Raw genomic sequence first — 16,246 nt, forward strand, 5'->3', positions numbered from 1 at the left:
GTGGCAAAGTCAATTAATCTTGTCTCCATCCCGACTATCTCCCTCTAAGCAGTCAACTGTTTGGTATTGTTTGTCAGCCATTTTGAGTGAGGCTTTTCATACTTCATCAATGTTCATCAACTTTATATCCAACAGCGTCCAACCAAAGGAAGAGGGCAGCAGCGTTGCGGGATGTACCTGAGGGAGAATCATTCGACATTCACGAAGACGAGTGAGGTAAGCGGAAAAATGGCGTTCAAGATGACCCAAAGAAAAGTCGTTCACAAGAGCATGGCTTCACTTGTCATTTAACGCGTCCTCTGTACTGTGCGTGTTTACTGCCTGGCAAATCATCTCTGAAGCACAGGCACTTCTGTGGTTGTTTTTTGTTTGTTTTTGCATGAAGCCAACAGATCCTGAAGGGGGACGTCATCAAGGGAATGGTAATTGGAATATTTGTATTTGTTGAATATGGGAAGGGACCCCTTCCAGCCTCCTACAACCTTGTCGTCACCTGAAAGATGTACCCAACGCTTTTGTGAACCTGATGGGGCTGCTGAACCTTGACTATCCGAAAGACTTGAAATACTTATAATAGGGTCCACGAATGGTCATGTTTTGCCATTGGTCCATTGCACAATGCTTAAATAAATGTAAATTCCTGTTACGGCCCAACTTTAGTGGCCCTTTGGGTGAACAAACATTCCACCAATGACCCGAAACAACTACTAAAAACACCTTTTAAATGTACCAAATCCATTATCACTAGATAATTCAAATACCTCGCTACTCTTATGTGTCTCCACAAGTATCTCTGCAGTATGATCATCAGCCCATATTTGCCGTTCCTTCACTTAATCATTCCCCCACGTTTTCCCTCAACTCATTTCGCTGCTAATGAGTGGCACGGCTGTCTCCGCCAAGTGTAAATTCCTTTTTCAACCCACAATGCACTACATTTTGGTTTGCTTCCTGGAATAGGTCAATATTAAGTCCAATTACGTTCAGACCTAAAGCGATGGAAAGTGACAAACAAAGAACACAACACATGTGGTTGTAACAAGCCCTTCTGTGTGTCACACCAGTTTTATTTCATGATTCCATGTTCTAACCACACACATGTGCACACACAAACTTCTGACTGAGCTCTATTGCTTTATGTGGAGAAATGTGACTGTGAGACACTACTGTTTATTTTATGTTGAAAAACTACGAACAAAATGGGCATTTTAATCATGTTTGAAGTGAGGGCATTTAAGTAATATTTGAACTATCATTACATTTACATGGCTGACATTTAAGCAAGTTTTTCAGTTAGAGAGATATTTGTCCTTCATTTTTCTGCTTTTTACTGCAGCAACCCTGAACCCTCACTCCTCAGTGGACTGTTATTTTAGCAAGTTTTTCAGTTAGAGATCAGTTTTTTCTGCATTTTAACTGCAGCAACTGAACACTGAGTGGACTCTGTTGAACAAGTCACTAGAGAGTTTTTTCCCGTAATGGCAGGAGCAAGGATATGTGATAGGGCATGAAGGCTTTCTTTTTGTCTGCATGTCCCAAAGTAAGTATCTTTTTTATTTGAACTTTAAAGCAACACTGAACCCTTACTGGGTGTAGGTGGGCTGAAGACGAAATGCAGTTTTTGACATTGTAATAAAAGTCTTGAATAAAAGTCTTTTCAGCAATTTTTTCATGTGTTAATGGTTATGTTGGACTCTGAATAGTCAGGTGCAATGTCTGCCCAAACCGTATGACCCTACACATACACACCTTCTAATAACGACACATGTATGGCAGATCAAAGTCAGAAATGTTATGGACACTAGGTCAGGCCTGCATCGACGTGAGACCAGCATTGGATCTATTATATTTCCTTGCCCAGCGCTAAGAGAGACAGGATCAGTCAACAGTGAACAACCTCCCCTCTCTTTCGATCGTCATCAGTTTCCTTGAGGGTTTAGGTTGGTTGAGGGGCAGTTCTATGGGCGTATGTGAAGCCCTCTGTGAGATGCTTGAGTGTAGAAAGGGCTATACAAATACATTTGATTTATTTTTGTTCCTTTTGCACACCGCTATGAGCCATGTGCATTCCACCGAATCTTCTAGGTGAGGACACAGGCCTGTCTTAAGAGGTGAGGGCGTAAAAATGTGTATTGTGTATGTGTCGTGCATGTCTTGAATGTTTGTGTGCATGTGTAAATGTGTGGCCTTTTTGTACATACACCTAACGTTGACAAGATCCTGACAATATGCACTAGTGCAATACTGCACAGTCATCTTTGAAAAATCTGAGAATTGTATCTATGCTGCATAAAAGATGTCATACAATATTATTGAGTTATTGAGTTCAAATTTTAACTATGTAACAAGTTCAACATGCTTCAGACAACGGGCCCACATGCCCTTTGTGAAATGACTGATACTAGTGCAGTTTGCTGGCTAATTTTGTTGATAGCTAACATTAACTAGTGTTTGATCGTGATTTCAGGACTCTGTTCCATGCTAGAGTGCCACTAATCAAGTATCTCTGGAGGACTGGGTGATGGAGATGTAATATTAAGAATGACGCAAGCAGTTGAATGTAATTTTGAGTACAATAAGCTTTAATGATACAGAAGCCACAACAGATATAAATCATTATGCTCATTTTAAACTAAGTTATGGAAAGTATGACCAAATATACCCTCATGTAGTGACAGGATCACTTCAGGATATTTGAAGTCTCTGGATACTGTTGTTTAAAATCTGCACAATAGGTGTGTTTATCCATGTGAGCCAAACTGGAACCGGATAATGGAATAGAATCACAGCATGATTGACTCTTCCAATTCAGGATGTGTTGGAAGATCAAAAATTAAAGGGTGCGTAATGATTGAGTAAATAAGCTGCAGGGTTTTCCCAGCAGGGCTCCCTCTAAGAGCAGTGCTCAGGGCTCAGTGCAGTCGTAGATGGCATCATTGTTCAGGATGAGCCAGAGATGGCCTAGATCATAGGACACATGTTTCACCTGTCCGCTGTAGAGAGGAATGGGGGTCCAGCCGGTACCTTCAGGTTGACAGGCAGACGTGGAATCCCTGCGATGGAGACATTTCACTTCTATTCATGAAGGAATCATTTACAGTTGAGAGTAAAATGTATCACCATCATGAAACTAGAGGGTACAATTTCTGGGGTAATTGTAGGGTGTGCTTGCTTGCATTGGTTGCAGGGGTCCATGCTTAAATTACAGTTTACAACTGATCTTTCTGTATTTTATATTAAAACGCATAGCCTACTTATTATTTATAAAAAGTTACATAGATTATGAAAAAATACTAAATAACTTTTGAAGACAAACCTGCGGAACACGCCTCCTGCAGAATTCACTCCATAGACAGATCCGTCACTTCCCACCTCGATCATAGACAGGCTTCCTGGAACCTTCTGCCAGGTACCGTCCCCCTCACAATTAAAGGAGTTCACCCCCTAGAGGACCCAACAAAGGCTGATAAGCAAAGTCAATTCATTTATTGATGATGGTAATTATTCCACAGACAGCAGAGCCCAGCACAGCCTTACCTTCCTCACAAAGATTTCATCGCCACTGTTAACACCCCAGCAGCTATAAGGACCACAGCTGTAGTATTTCAGGCCGCCAGGAATTTGGCGCCAGTTCAAAGCGCTATTACTTCCACTGTAGCCAACTGTGTTCTTCTTTGGAAGACAGAAAACGGCATCGACATGATTGGCTCCTGCCACAAACTGATCTCCACCAGCATCAATCTGCTTCAAGAGACCTGATCCAAAACAAAAACATCAACTTGTGATTGCTCACGATCCCATATGGAAAAAGTCTGTAAAAACCTATAGGAATTACACTATTCATGTACAACACATCTGTGGGAAAGAGCTTGCACAGCACATTTCACACAGAAAATGTCTTTCAACACCCATGTAGGTCATAGATGTAGATCATCACTACACACTGAGGTTGTAGACATATCGCACTTTTATCTGTCTAAAAATGACTACATGCAAACCTTGTCTATTGGTGGCGCACAAATCCATATATTATTATCATTGGTGTAGTTATACTTACCAGGTACATTCACCCAGTCAGTCCCAACTAGTTTAAAGATGAGATTCTCTCTGTTGGCTCCCCAGACTCCTGCAGGTCCTACGGTGACATGCTTCAGTTTGCCTGGCAACTGTGTCCATGCTGAACCAAACCTTGTGAAGATGCTGTCGTCTTTGTTGACCCCAATTACTTGTCCAACACCTACATCAATCTGCACCAGGGCACCAGAGATCTGTGTACAACTAAATGCTGCTGGACAAACCAAAAAAACACTTGGGTTGGTGGGGGTTGTCAGAGCAGGGAAAGATGGAAAACATGCACAGGATTGAGTAACAGTTAGACAAACTTACCCACACATGAACTCAGCAACAGACAGTGCAGGGCAAAGAGGAGTGTTGCGATACGGAGAGGCATGGCTTACTCAGTGACTAACTGACAAGTAGGTCTGTAGGAGGACAGAGGAGCAGATTTATACCAACCAACGTCCGTCACAACTGTGTCAGAAGGGGAAAGATGTGGAAAGTAGAGGCGTCACCAAACGTCAAGTACTGGTTCCACCACACCATATTGTCAAACACCTGATTCAAATGAATGGGTCGTTATCAGGCCCATTTATTTGAATCAGGTGTGCTGGAGTGTGCTGGAGCAGGGCAATATCTAACAAATGCAGGGCAGGGGGTCCCGTGGACCAGGATTGAGAACCACTGTCTGTGATGACCCCGCCCCCGCCCCCGCCCCCGCCCCCCGCAACAAAGTTAAGTCATCTTTTATACATGCAGATGTCATTTGCTGTTGTTAACAATGAAACTAGTGGAAGGGGCAAGGTGCTCAGTGCTCACTGAGAAGGCGGTCAACCAATGACAGTCAGAGCTCACGCAAGAAGTTGAAACGTGAGGGAGATACCCTTTCCAAAACTTGTAAGGGCGTAAAAACTAGTTTGTGAAGGACCCAGAGAAACACGAATATCCGTCAAGGCAAAATTAGAGCATTTTTTTGGTCGCAAAAAGTGGACATATCCAGGTAAAAGAGGACACCTGGTCACCCTAGGTACAGGTCAATGGTTAAAAGAAAAAGGTGATACAAATAAACTGCAACCAAAACTAAGTAAATCTCTCTCTAAGACCTTTGTTTCAAGCTTCGTGTCGTCCGTCCGTTTTTCGTCCGTCCGTAACTTGCTGCTATTTTCCACCTCCCTCCTCCGTCCCAAATCCGCCCTTAAAAACCATCCTGAGCTGGGGGTGTGGTCCAATTACTCAGGTGTTGTCCATTTCGCTGATCCCTAGTCTAATTCAACTAAATAAACTCGACACGGCAAAATATGTGCCCAAACACAACTCAATACAAAACACACAAATCTCAGCAAATTACATCAAGTGTAAAACATAACTAAATAACAGTACATGTTACTGTTAATGTACATTAGGAATCAGTCAATTGTCAACCACTCCCATAAATGTCTCACTTTGACATACCTATTATTTGAGTATTAGGTTACCTACATAAACACGAACAATGTACTTCCACACTATTCCTATTGCTCACTAGACTTTACTTATTTCATGCAGTGCATTTCATTTTGCCGGAGAAGCACTCATATTGCCTGTGCATTGTTTGTGGACATTTCGCTTTAATATGACTCAAAGCTGTAGGCTAATGCTTGGACGATATCACCTCCTAGTGGAAATAACTGGCACACTAACTGGCATTCATTTGAATGAATATTTTCAGACACGGTGTCCGGTCCTGCCAGCAGTCACTCCTCCCTCCATCTGTCAGCTAACAACGTCTCTTGTACGGTGGAGTGTTCTTTGAAGAACGAGAGAGATATGCCCACAACCTGGTACAAAGGAGAGGAGAAAATTAACCAGACCAGCAGTCCTGATCTCTCCTCCAACATCTCTCTCCATCTGGAGATGAAGGACCAGGATGGAGACACCTACAGCTGTGTGGCTGAAAACCCCATCAGTAACCAGACAGCCAAACTCAACAAGACAGAGCTGTGCCCAGGTCAGTGGCTGTTTCTCTCCATGTCAAGAGACGCAGATGACAAACAACTAAACATGGAGACTCTGAATCCTCAGTTCTCATAGTAAGATCTCTGATGCACTTTATTACACACATTATACACACTATAGTATAATACTGTCATGTGTGTCAGTCTGTTTACTCTGGGGTAGAAAAACACCTGGTGAGAAGACTTAAAGACAACCTGCCTACCACTCCCATTAGACAACCGAACCAGGAAATACAAGTAAAACTCCCTGGTTGTGTGTATGTGTTTCTTCAGGTCTTGCTACATACAGCAGCTCTGTTCGCAATCACCTTTGGGGCACCCTACAGTGCATCCATTAGATGCACATCCATTAGATGCACTGTGTATGTCTTTTTGGTATACCAAATAAATCAAGTACTGTATTATTAACAGTAAGATATTGTGAGAAATCGGCTGTAAAACAGCAATTTTTGTATACAGTATGAACAAAAATAAACATGCACCCCTTTTGGTAATCATTAGGTTTCTTTAAATTGTTTTTCTAATGAGGAACAACTACAACAAAACGAGTCAACGTTCCTCAGATATGATCATAGTATCAGATATGATCAGAACATATATTTTACATCAACATACAAATACGTTATGATCCCTTTTTCATTACTACCTTGCTCAACAAAAACCAGGCCAGAGGTTCCTTAGAATTCTAATCCTCCTAATGAAAGACAGTCAACAATATACTACATGTTTATAATGTGTCCTCACATCATTCAGTGTCTGTGGTTCCAAACCCTGACGAGAAAACGTCTGAGTTTGAACTAAGTACAGTTAACATGTTGGAGAAGAATGTTTACTTAGACTACAATGGATGGAGCTTTAATGGTGGGTTATAAAAAAACTCAACAAATGAGAACAAGGGAATTTGGACCTCGCTCAGATCCACCGGGTCTTTCCAGCACACAGTATTGATTTCAATTCATAGACTTCTGGAGAGGATGACCTCTGGTGGTGAACGGTGTAGAGAACATAGGGACATGTAGGTGTCGGAAACACTAAAATTATTATGTTTATTGTTACACAAACTATAACACAAATCATGTCAATCCATTTCATTGACTGCAAGCAAAAACTTGTCAATGTGCATTTCATGACTTTAAAAGGAATAAAATACCAGACGGAAAGGTTCATAACTGCATTCATTAAGAAAACAAAAGTGATCTTCTCTTGGAAAGACTATCCATCAGTGCTTTCATTTTTTGGCCTATGAAATTCCTATTTTTTTCATGTTTTTCTTCAGAAAAAGTTATTGTCACAGTGTTCTTAGTGGCCTCTTTGGCCAGGTAGATCTTGTACACAGCCACCGCCTTATCCACCATGGCATGCAGAGCCATGCAGGTGGAGCAGGTGGAGAATCTCAGCGTTGTCCAACTCTAACAGCATGCCGGTGACCTTTCCAACCAGGCTGGGCTGGATGTCCTGGATCAGGTGGTACAGACGTTCTCCCAGCATCTGCTTCTGGTCCTGGGGCAGAGCAGCAGCCAGCATGGAGGCTGTCAGAGGCTCCTGGTCCAGCACACTCACTGCTGTGACTGGAGGTGGACAGGGTTACAGCTAGGCTGTGTGGAACACAACAGCAACAGAGTTGGAAGTGGGTTTGAAAGTGTTTGTAAATGCCTGCTTCATGACCACCTGGGGCTTGGCACTGATGTGTTGGTGGCTGCTGCATCATCCAGGAACTCCACACACACCAACAGTAGTGGCCACATTCATGTGGGAGGCATGGAGGGCAACCACTGCTTGATTGATCTGGGAGTGCAGAGCCTGTGGAGACTCCAGCAGGTGGATCACCTCATTATTTTCCATCTTCAGGAACATACAGGTGAGCTTGTCAGCTAGGCGTGGTTGAACCTTGTGGATGAGGGTGATGAGACACTCTCCCAGTTTAGGCTTCTGGTAGTGCAGAGGAGTGGAGGCCAGTGTGGAGGCTGTCAGAGGCTCCTTGACCCACACATAAACAGAAGGCTAATGGAGGGCAGAGAGACAGAGGACAGATTGACACACAATTGAAAATACACTTTTACATACAATACATACAACGCCACTGCTGCCACAATGTGAAATTAATACAACTGTAACTAGCCTCATACCTGGGCTTTCCTCCAAGAATGTTATACGGCTCAGACATGGAAATAGCCACACTGCTGGACGCAGGAGGCAATATTCTTTACTCAAAACTGTCCCGAGGGCATAAACGTTTGTGATTGGTTTAATCTGACAACCAATCGCAAGAGAGGAGATAATTTCAGAGTAGTCAGACAAAAGGGAGTCAACTGTCTACCCTGGTCTCAGGGGAGAAGTTGTCTGAGGGCAGGGAAATCTCTCCTGGTCTCACGGCAGAAGTCTTTTCTTTTTTTTTCAAGGCAACGTAGTTGTGGTTGTGTGACTAAGTTTAATTGAGTTCTGGTTGTATTATCAATCTACAGATTGGAGAAAGAGTTTAACATAGCCCAATACATAAAATCTTGGAGATTTTTACAAGCTCACCATACAAAGTAGTCAATTTAGACTATTATATTTCATATAGTTTAATGGTGTGACTGTAAAGCAGTCTTGTACACACAAAATGAATTAGTAACCCTTGCACCCTAAAAGCCTGTCACGGTTACATAGGCATAGGCTATCCACGCTGTAACATCGCTATTTAACAATGGTTTGGGTAGCGGAGCCTGTCATAAACCTGGAAATGTTTTATGTATTAAATGTGTTTTTCCTATACGTTGCAATTGCTCGCTAAACCATGTCAGTAGCGGTTAGAACCGAAACTGTACTGTCCTGTAGCTAGTGGTACGTGCCAGTGCGTCCGCTGGCACATGACAGTAGCTAGTGGTATGTGACAGCGCCTCCACTGGTACATGACAGTTACTGTTCTGTTGATAGTGGTACGCAAGTGTCTGTGGCAGTTGCATTGGGTGTCTTGCAGCTTTTGTTTAGCCTACTGTCATGTAGACTAACTGCCCCGCGGCCATTTTAGAATAGGAGAACAGGCTTTCAACTTTTATTCTTTTAATATGTGTGGCGGCCTGCGGAAACCGTGGATGTCGCGGCCGCTCATTGTAGCCATAAAAGATAGAAAATCGTTTTCTGTCCAAATTTAGATTTTTTATGTTTTGTATTGTTAACACCCTAAACTTCATTGTAATGTACAAAAAGTAAATGATTACTTGGACATGTGAGCTTGCAAGATAATCAAGCCATGTCAAATCAAATGCTTAGTTTGCCTGCTCTTTTGAGTGCTGCAACAGCCCATAACAACTGATCAATGAAATAACTTGCTAAGAAGTTATTAATGTAGCCTATACTTAAACTGACATTTACATTCACAACGTTATTACGAACAAAAGGATTTTCTCCCATATCACTTTTTGACACAGGTCGACTTTAAAATGTAACTTCAGTTGTGATAAAGATATCTTAAGTGATTTAATGAGTGAGTGATTTAAACAGATTTGTGTCCAGGAGAGTTTGTAGTTTCCAATATGTATAAAACCCAGAAAGTACATTTGCAATCATAGGGTGTCATTTATTTACATGGTTCTTCATATGAAAATAATGAACTATTATTAACAACTATATTTACTCAAAAGTATCAAAATGCAAATGTAGTAATGTACATACGACTTCATTTATTACAATTAATTATATACGGCACTAGGAGGCGATGTTAACAAACACAACGATGTGCATTAGAGACATAGGAGAGTCTACAACGGTGGCTCATATGCACGCTTAAATTCAGTTACTCTGAATAAAATAATTTGTTACTTATTCATTTCGGGTGTACAAGTCTGCTTTACGGTCACACCATTAAACTATATGAAATATAATGTCTAAATTGACTACTTTGTATGGTGAGCTTGTAGTGAGACATCAAAAGTATGGTATGGAGTCTGTTAGCAGGAACAGTTTAATAAAAGTTTATAGCCTGTTCTCCTATTCTAAAATGGCCGCGGGGCAGTTAGTTGACATGACAGTAAACAAAAGCTGTCAATACAACAGTAACTGTCATGTACCAGTGGAGGCACTGGCATGTACCACTAGCTACTGGCACGTACCACTAGCTCCACTGCATGGCACATACCACTAGGTGCCAGTAGAGGCACTGGCACGTACCACTAGCTACAGAACAGTACAGTTTCGGTTCTAATCGCCTCTCAACCATGTTCGGAATGGTTAGGTCGGAATGGTTACATAAATGGGCAGTCGGAAATGTTAATCAAACTCCCGAGCTATGATCGTAGCATATGCCATATTGAGAAAGGGCACCACTAAGGAGTTTAAAACCCCGCAATGACTGTCTTATGTCGTATGTCTTATGTCTTATGTCTTATGTCTTCAGTCTTGTCTTATGTCTTATGTTTTATGTCTCGTCTTATGTCTTGTCTTGTCTTGAGATCGAATTCTATCAGCTCGTTAACTCTCAGCTCCCTCCTCTCAGCTTGCGCTCTCTCTCTCTCTCTCTCTCTATCTCTCTCTCTCTCTCTCTCTCTCTCTCTCTCAGCTCCCTCCTCTCAGCTCGCAAACTGCCATCCCCTTCTACCCCTTGTTGTCTGAACAGATTTGGAGCGCTTGAACACCTCCCATTTTTTGGTACTATATGACATCTGACTCATTCAGTCTCCATCACCGAGGAGAGAAGACCTTTTGAACTTTCGCTTGGGAAAACAGCGTAACACACAGCCTATTCTGCCTATTGAAATAAACAATCAAAAAATCTTCTAAAAAAGAAATTGTGCTTCCATTGACATCTCTCCTGTAGGCCTACCAATAAATGTACATACACATATTATTTAGTTGATTGAGGTGACTATGCGACTATACGGATCTTAATTCAAACAAGTTAAATGTATAAATACAATTTTAAAGTCTAATGCTAAAGAGCTTAACACGGAGGAGAAAGGACTTCTGAACTTTTGCTTTTAATGCTGCGTAACACACAACCTAGCCTACTGCCTATTGAAATTAACAAAAGAAAAATAGAAATTGTGCTTCCGTGCGTCAATTGGATCTCATACATTGCATAACATCACCTCAAACAATCAACTGAATAAAATGTGTATATTCGAGTTAGTGGTATACAGGACAGATGTCCACGCAAGCACAATTTCTCTTTTAGAAGATTGTCGATTGTTCATTTCAAAAGGCAGGAGAATGGGACGTGTGTGTTACGCAGTGTTCCTATAAGTGGAAGATCAGAGGTCTTCTCTCCTCGGTGTTAAGCTCTTTAGCATTAGACTTTAAAAATTGTATTTACACATTCAACTTGTTTTAATTAAGATCCGTTGTCTGCGAGAAATCATGTTTTCCGAAAGGATCGGTTTAGCTCAACATGGAGGTGCGCACCAGGAAGAGAAAGGAAAGGCTGGGCTCGATCCCACACATCGCATAACGTCACCTCAAACAATAAACTGAATAAAGTGTGTATGTACGATTTAGTAGTACAGGACAGATGTCCAGGCAAGCACAATTTCTCTTTTAGAAGATTTTAGATTGTTCATTGAATGGTGTGATACGCAGTGTAAGCGCATGTTCAGAGGTCCTCTCTCCTCGGTGTTAAGCTCTTTAGTATTCATTTTATACATTCAACTTTTTTTAGACCTGGAAATAGCTTTGACTTTGGCGGAATAGAGGCACTCCGCCTCTGATAATTAAATGTAAAAGAAAAATTCAAACTTAAGAATGAAACTTGAGAGTCATGGGAACAAAAAAAATCAATAACCCCAAATATGTATTGATTTATCTTTTTATTTTTTATTCATTTTTCGGGCATTATAAATGCGGATACAGATAGTTTGGAAAACGTCTAATATCAAAGCGGTGCCCGTCCAGTTGGTCGACGCGGCGCCCGTCCAGGTGGTCGACGCGGCGCCCGTCCAGTAGGTCGAGGCGGTACCCGTCCAGGTGGTCGACACGGCGCCCGTCCAGGTGGTCGACGCGGCGCCCGTCCAGGTGGCCGACCCGGCGCCCGTCCAGGTGGTTGACGCTACGCCCGTCCAGTTGGTCGACGCGGCGCCCGTCCAGGTGGCCGACCCGGCGCCCGTCCAGGTGGTTGACGCTACGCCCGTCCAGTTGGTCGACGCGGCGCCCGTCCAGTTGGTTGACACGGCGCCAGTCCAGGTGGCTGACAAGGCGCCCGTCCAGTTGGCCGATGCGGTGCCCGTCCAGGTGGCCGATGCGTCGCCCGTCCAGTTGGTCGACGCGGCGCTTGTCCAGGTGGCTGATGTGGACTTCTCGTCCTGAAGTTCGTCAGACAACACGGGATCCATGGCAAGAAAATTGGCCGTTGCTCGTTTCAATTGACAGCTTGTGTGGGGTTTAAAACTTCCGTGAGGTGCGTCTCTCCATTTATTAGAACAATTTCGGTTAAGGCTAATGTTCGGGACACGATCACCATGTCCTCGCGCGAACCATCTCGAGATGTTTTTAGCGGCCGATTGCTGGGTGTATAACACAGGTTCCATGAGAGGAAAATATGTCGTTCGAGGATTTTGCGGGGTTTTAAACTCCTTAGTGGTGCCTTTTCTCAATATGGCATATAATGCTACGATCGGAGCTCGGGAGCTCAGTATGACACAAATTTATTAACAACATTTCCGACTCAGACCATTACGAACATGGTTTAGCGAACACTACCAAACTATAGGAAAAACATATTTCGTTAAATAAATTCCGGTTCATGATAGACTCCGCTACCTAAACCATAAATAGCCCTGTTAGAGCATGGATAGTATATAGGCCTATGTAACCGTGACAGGCTTATGCGAGAGATCATGTTTTCCGAAAGGTGAGGAGAGAAGTCCTCTCTCCTCGGTTGTTGAAGACTGAATGAGTCAGACGTCATTTACTCCAAAAAAAATGGGAGGTGTCCAAGCACGGGGGAGATGGGGATGGCAGCAGCTCAATGATAGCTCACAACAGGGAGTGACTGAAGTCGTATCGTTGCGGCATTTTAATGCCGCCTTTTCTGGCAACTTTTACAGGCTTACACAAGTAAAGGGCGGGGGAAGGGACAGGTAGCACAGGTGAATCGAATAATGATTTGACAGCACAATAAACATGTACGGATCTTAATTAAAACTATTCATTACTAATTGTGTTTCCGTGGCCATCTCTCCAGTAGCCTACAAACAACTTGCACATAGACATATTACTCAGTTGTTTTTTTGAGGTGGCTTTATGCGATGTATGAGATCGAAATGACACACAAGCCAATCTGCTCATTTCGGAAAACATGATAGTCAGGGAATGCCTCCCCTCTACTCCTCATAAGTCAAAGCGCTGTACGTGCAATCTGATTGGTCTTAAAAGCTGTTAGGGCGTGGATAGCCAACATCCTATGTAACCGTGACAGGGTTAAAGTCTGCGAGAGATCATTTTTTCAGAAATAATCAGTTTAATTCAACATGGAGGTAAGAACAAGGAATAAAATGAAAGGCTCGGCTCACATGTCAATTTGATCTCATACCTAAATAAAATGTGTATGAAGGCCTACGAGTGTGTGTAACAACAGAGTGAGCAGTCCACATGACATGAGTCAACTGGACTTTGACATTTGGATGCATTCGTCACTTTCCAATCAGACGCCAGCGGAATCGCTTTGGCGTTAATATGTTTGAGGTCGCAATAAAGAGATCCTGTTTTCCAAAATGATGAAAGCCCATCAGCAACGCATAGCACTATCCAGGATGCGTTCACAACAATCGGTCAATTCTCATCGGACCCTGGATCAACCCTGAGCAACGAAGTAGCCGAAATATTCGCCAAAGTCAAAGCTATTTCCTATGGTCATCAATAAATTGTCAAATCAATAAGCAAGTGTCTTGACTGAATTGTGTCTGTGATGTCAGAAACTGTTTTCGTTATAGAGAAACATCGGGAAAGTGTCTTCTATACCAGGAAGAGAATCAGATTTCGTTTTTATTGCCATTTAAGTTTACACAAACACAGAATATACTGGCAGGAAGGTGCATACAATGTATGATTGATGAACATATAATGTATGAATGTATAAATACAATTTAAAACGTCAAATACTGAAGAGCTTAACACCGACGAGAGAGAGCCCTTACAAAAAAGAAGTATATTAAAGTATACTATAAGTATACTAAAATATGGATAGTACACTTTTAGTTCACTTTTGATATACTTTTAAGAAGTATGCTTAGAAAATAGTTTACTTTTAATATGCTTTTAAGAATGCTTTGAAAATAGTTCACTTTTGATATACTTTTAAGGATTATACTTAGAAAATAGTTCACTTATGATAAACTTTTGAGTATGCTTTGAAAATAGTTCACTATAGTTCACACATACTATTAAGAAGTATGCTTAGAAACAGAAAATGGTATACATTTATTCTGGAGTAGGATGTATGTTTTCTATTATTATACAGCAAAAACAGTCAGAATAATTTTAAAGTACATTACAGGTTACATTTTTTAGATCCACCTGATTCTAAATATTCATGTCTATGAAAATCTATTATGCATTGCACATTAAATCTTTTTTTGTTATTGAAGCTGTAACCTTAATTACTGCTAAAACATTCTGAAGCCCTATACTCTCACACGAATAATTATCAATTGGAGTATTAATGGGAAAAAAAACGAAAAAGCTATTTGAGAAAGAAGCAGACAGAAGGGTTGCATTATGCATTTGAAGGTTTTACTGTCAAACTGACTGAAGAGCGAAAAACGACGTGAAATAATGAAAATAGTGTGGCTCATTGGCTAGTCAATTCCCATGATGCAAAGCGGTAAATAGTGTTAAAATGTGCTGATAAGTTTGCCGTTTGTTCGAAATACAAATGTAACTTCATGAATTTCGTTTTTTAAATGTGTCTGCTTAGATTTTAGTGTTTTGTTGCGAGGTAATTGTCATTGTTGTGTTGGTTTACCATTGTAACCATGAGTTAAATAACTGTTACATTTTATAAGAACAGCTGGATTCCTTGCGAATAGCCGGTTACGTAGCTAAAAGCTAAAAACTCAGCAGGTAAATATTGACTAAAGACCTGAGGCGTTTGAGGGACCCCTAAAGATATTAATACAGTAGTAAATAATAGTAAGATTATGTTTACATGTTTACTTATTGACATACTTCTATTAAATGAAAGTGCACTGGGAAAGTATACTTTTGAGGTTCTTTGGGAAGTATACTTCATGGATTGAAAGTGCATTTGAAAGTATGGGAAATAATTTACATTTAGTCATTTAGCAGACGCTCTTATCCAGAGCGACTTACAGTAAGTACAGGGACATTCCCCCCGAGGCAAGTAGGGTGAAGTGCCTTGCCCAAGGACACAACGTCATTTTGGCACGGTGGGGAATCGATCCAGCAACCCTCTGATTACTAGCCACTCCCTCACCGCTCAGCCATCTGACTCCCTAAGTATACTTTTGATGTTCTTTGGGAAGTATACTTCATGAATTGAAAGTTCACTACACAGGCTTCTTTAGAGTATTCCAAAGTATACTTTGAAGTACTTGACGAAGTATACTTGATGAACTGAAAGTACACTACGCAGGCTACTATGCAGTATTCAAAAGTAAACCTTGAAATACACTACTAAGTGTAGCCTACTTTAAAGTGTACTAAATGACCTAAAAAGTGAGCCAATTCAGTTTACTTAGTACAAAAAAAGTATATAAATTAGTACGCTGCTAGTATACTTTAAGTAACACGATAATAGTATACTTTTTATACTAAGTATACTTACAAAATAAACTTGAAGTATAGGCCTATTTCTTTTTTGTAAGGGAGAGGACCTCTGAACTTTCGCTTAGGAACACTGCGTATAACACACACAGCTCAGTTTACTGCCTATTGAAATTAACAATAGAAAGTCTTCTAAAAGAGAAATTGTGCTTCCGTGGAGATCTCTCCAGTACCAATACCTCATACACATCAATACGCACAAGTTATTCCTCAAATTAGGCCTCCTGGAATTGGTATGATGCAAACCTGAATGTGACGAGAATTGTCAAAAAAGCTTGCCATTTACCTATATAGGCACAATGTGACCGTATGGCTATTTCCTTGTCTGAACGGTCGAACATTCTTTGAGTCGTTGGATCACATATAAGAACTTTAAAACTCAAATTTTAAAATGAATCTTGTAGCCTTTTATGCCATGAAAAAACAGTTGTCAGCCGCACAAT

At 41.4% G+C, this 16,246-nt stretch overlaps 1 protein-coding gene and 1 pseudogene across 4 annotated transcripts; one reads left to right on the forward strand and one right to left on the reverse strand.

Moving 5' to 3' along the window:
- Positions 1–16,246, forward strand: part of LOC146237978 (sulfotransferase 6B1-like) — a 44,269-nt pseudogene that overhangs the window by 26,686 nt on the left and 1,337 nt on the right.
- Positions 2,562–5,233, reverse strand: LOC146237983 (fish-egg lectin-like). 4 transcript variants are annotated; one of them, XM_084685841.1, is made up of 6 exons: positions 5,160–5,233; positions 4,387–4,481; positions 4,058–4,285; positions 3,538–3,755; positions 3,317–3,444; positions 2,562–3,053 (listed from the first exon to the last, which is right to left on the reverse strand). In XM_084685841.1, the coding sequence occupies exons 2-6, from the start codon at positions 4,448–4,450 to the stop codon at positions 2,906–2,908; spliced, it is 786 nt and encodes a 261-aa protein (XP_084541967.1). In that variant the 5' UTR covers positions 4,451–4,481; positions 5,160–5,233; the 3' UTR covers positions 2,562–2,905. The 4 variants fall into 4 exon arrangements, with proteins under 4 accessions (XP_084541967.1, XP_084541965.1, XP_084541968.1 ...); XM_084685839.1 differs by having other exon boundaries at positions 4,058–4,288; XM_084685842.1 differs by having other exon boundaries at positions 4,387–4,530; positions 5,160–5,223.

The sequence above is a fragment of the Hypomesus nipponensis genome, chromosome 21 (assembly GCF_054491055.1).
Source record: "Hypomesus nipponensis isolate SF chromosome 21, ASM5449105v1, whole genome shotgun sequence".
Classification (NCBI taxonomy): Eukaryota; Metazoa; Chordata; class Actinopteri; order Osmeriformes; family Osmeridae; genus Hypomesus; species Hypomesus nipponensis.

What these genes read in the sequence shown, in the direction of transcription:
- LOC146237983 (XM_084685839.1), bottom strand. Translation starts at nt 4,450, where the DNA reads ATGCCTCTCCGTATCGCAACACTCCTCTTTGCCCTGCACTGTCTGTTG. An exon ending in TGACTGGGTGAATGTACCTG is followed by an intron (nt 3,756 to 4,057) that starts GTAAGTATAACT and finishes GTTTTGGATCAG; the next exon opens with GTCTCTTGAAGCAGATTGAT. An exon ending in ATGAAATCTTTGTGAGGAAG is followed by an intron (nt 3,445 to 3,537) that starts GTAAGGCTGTGC and finishes TGGGTCCTCTAG; the next exon opens with GGGGTGAACTCCTTTAATTG.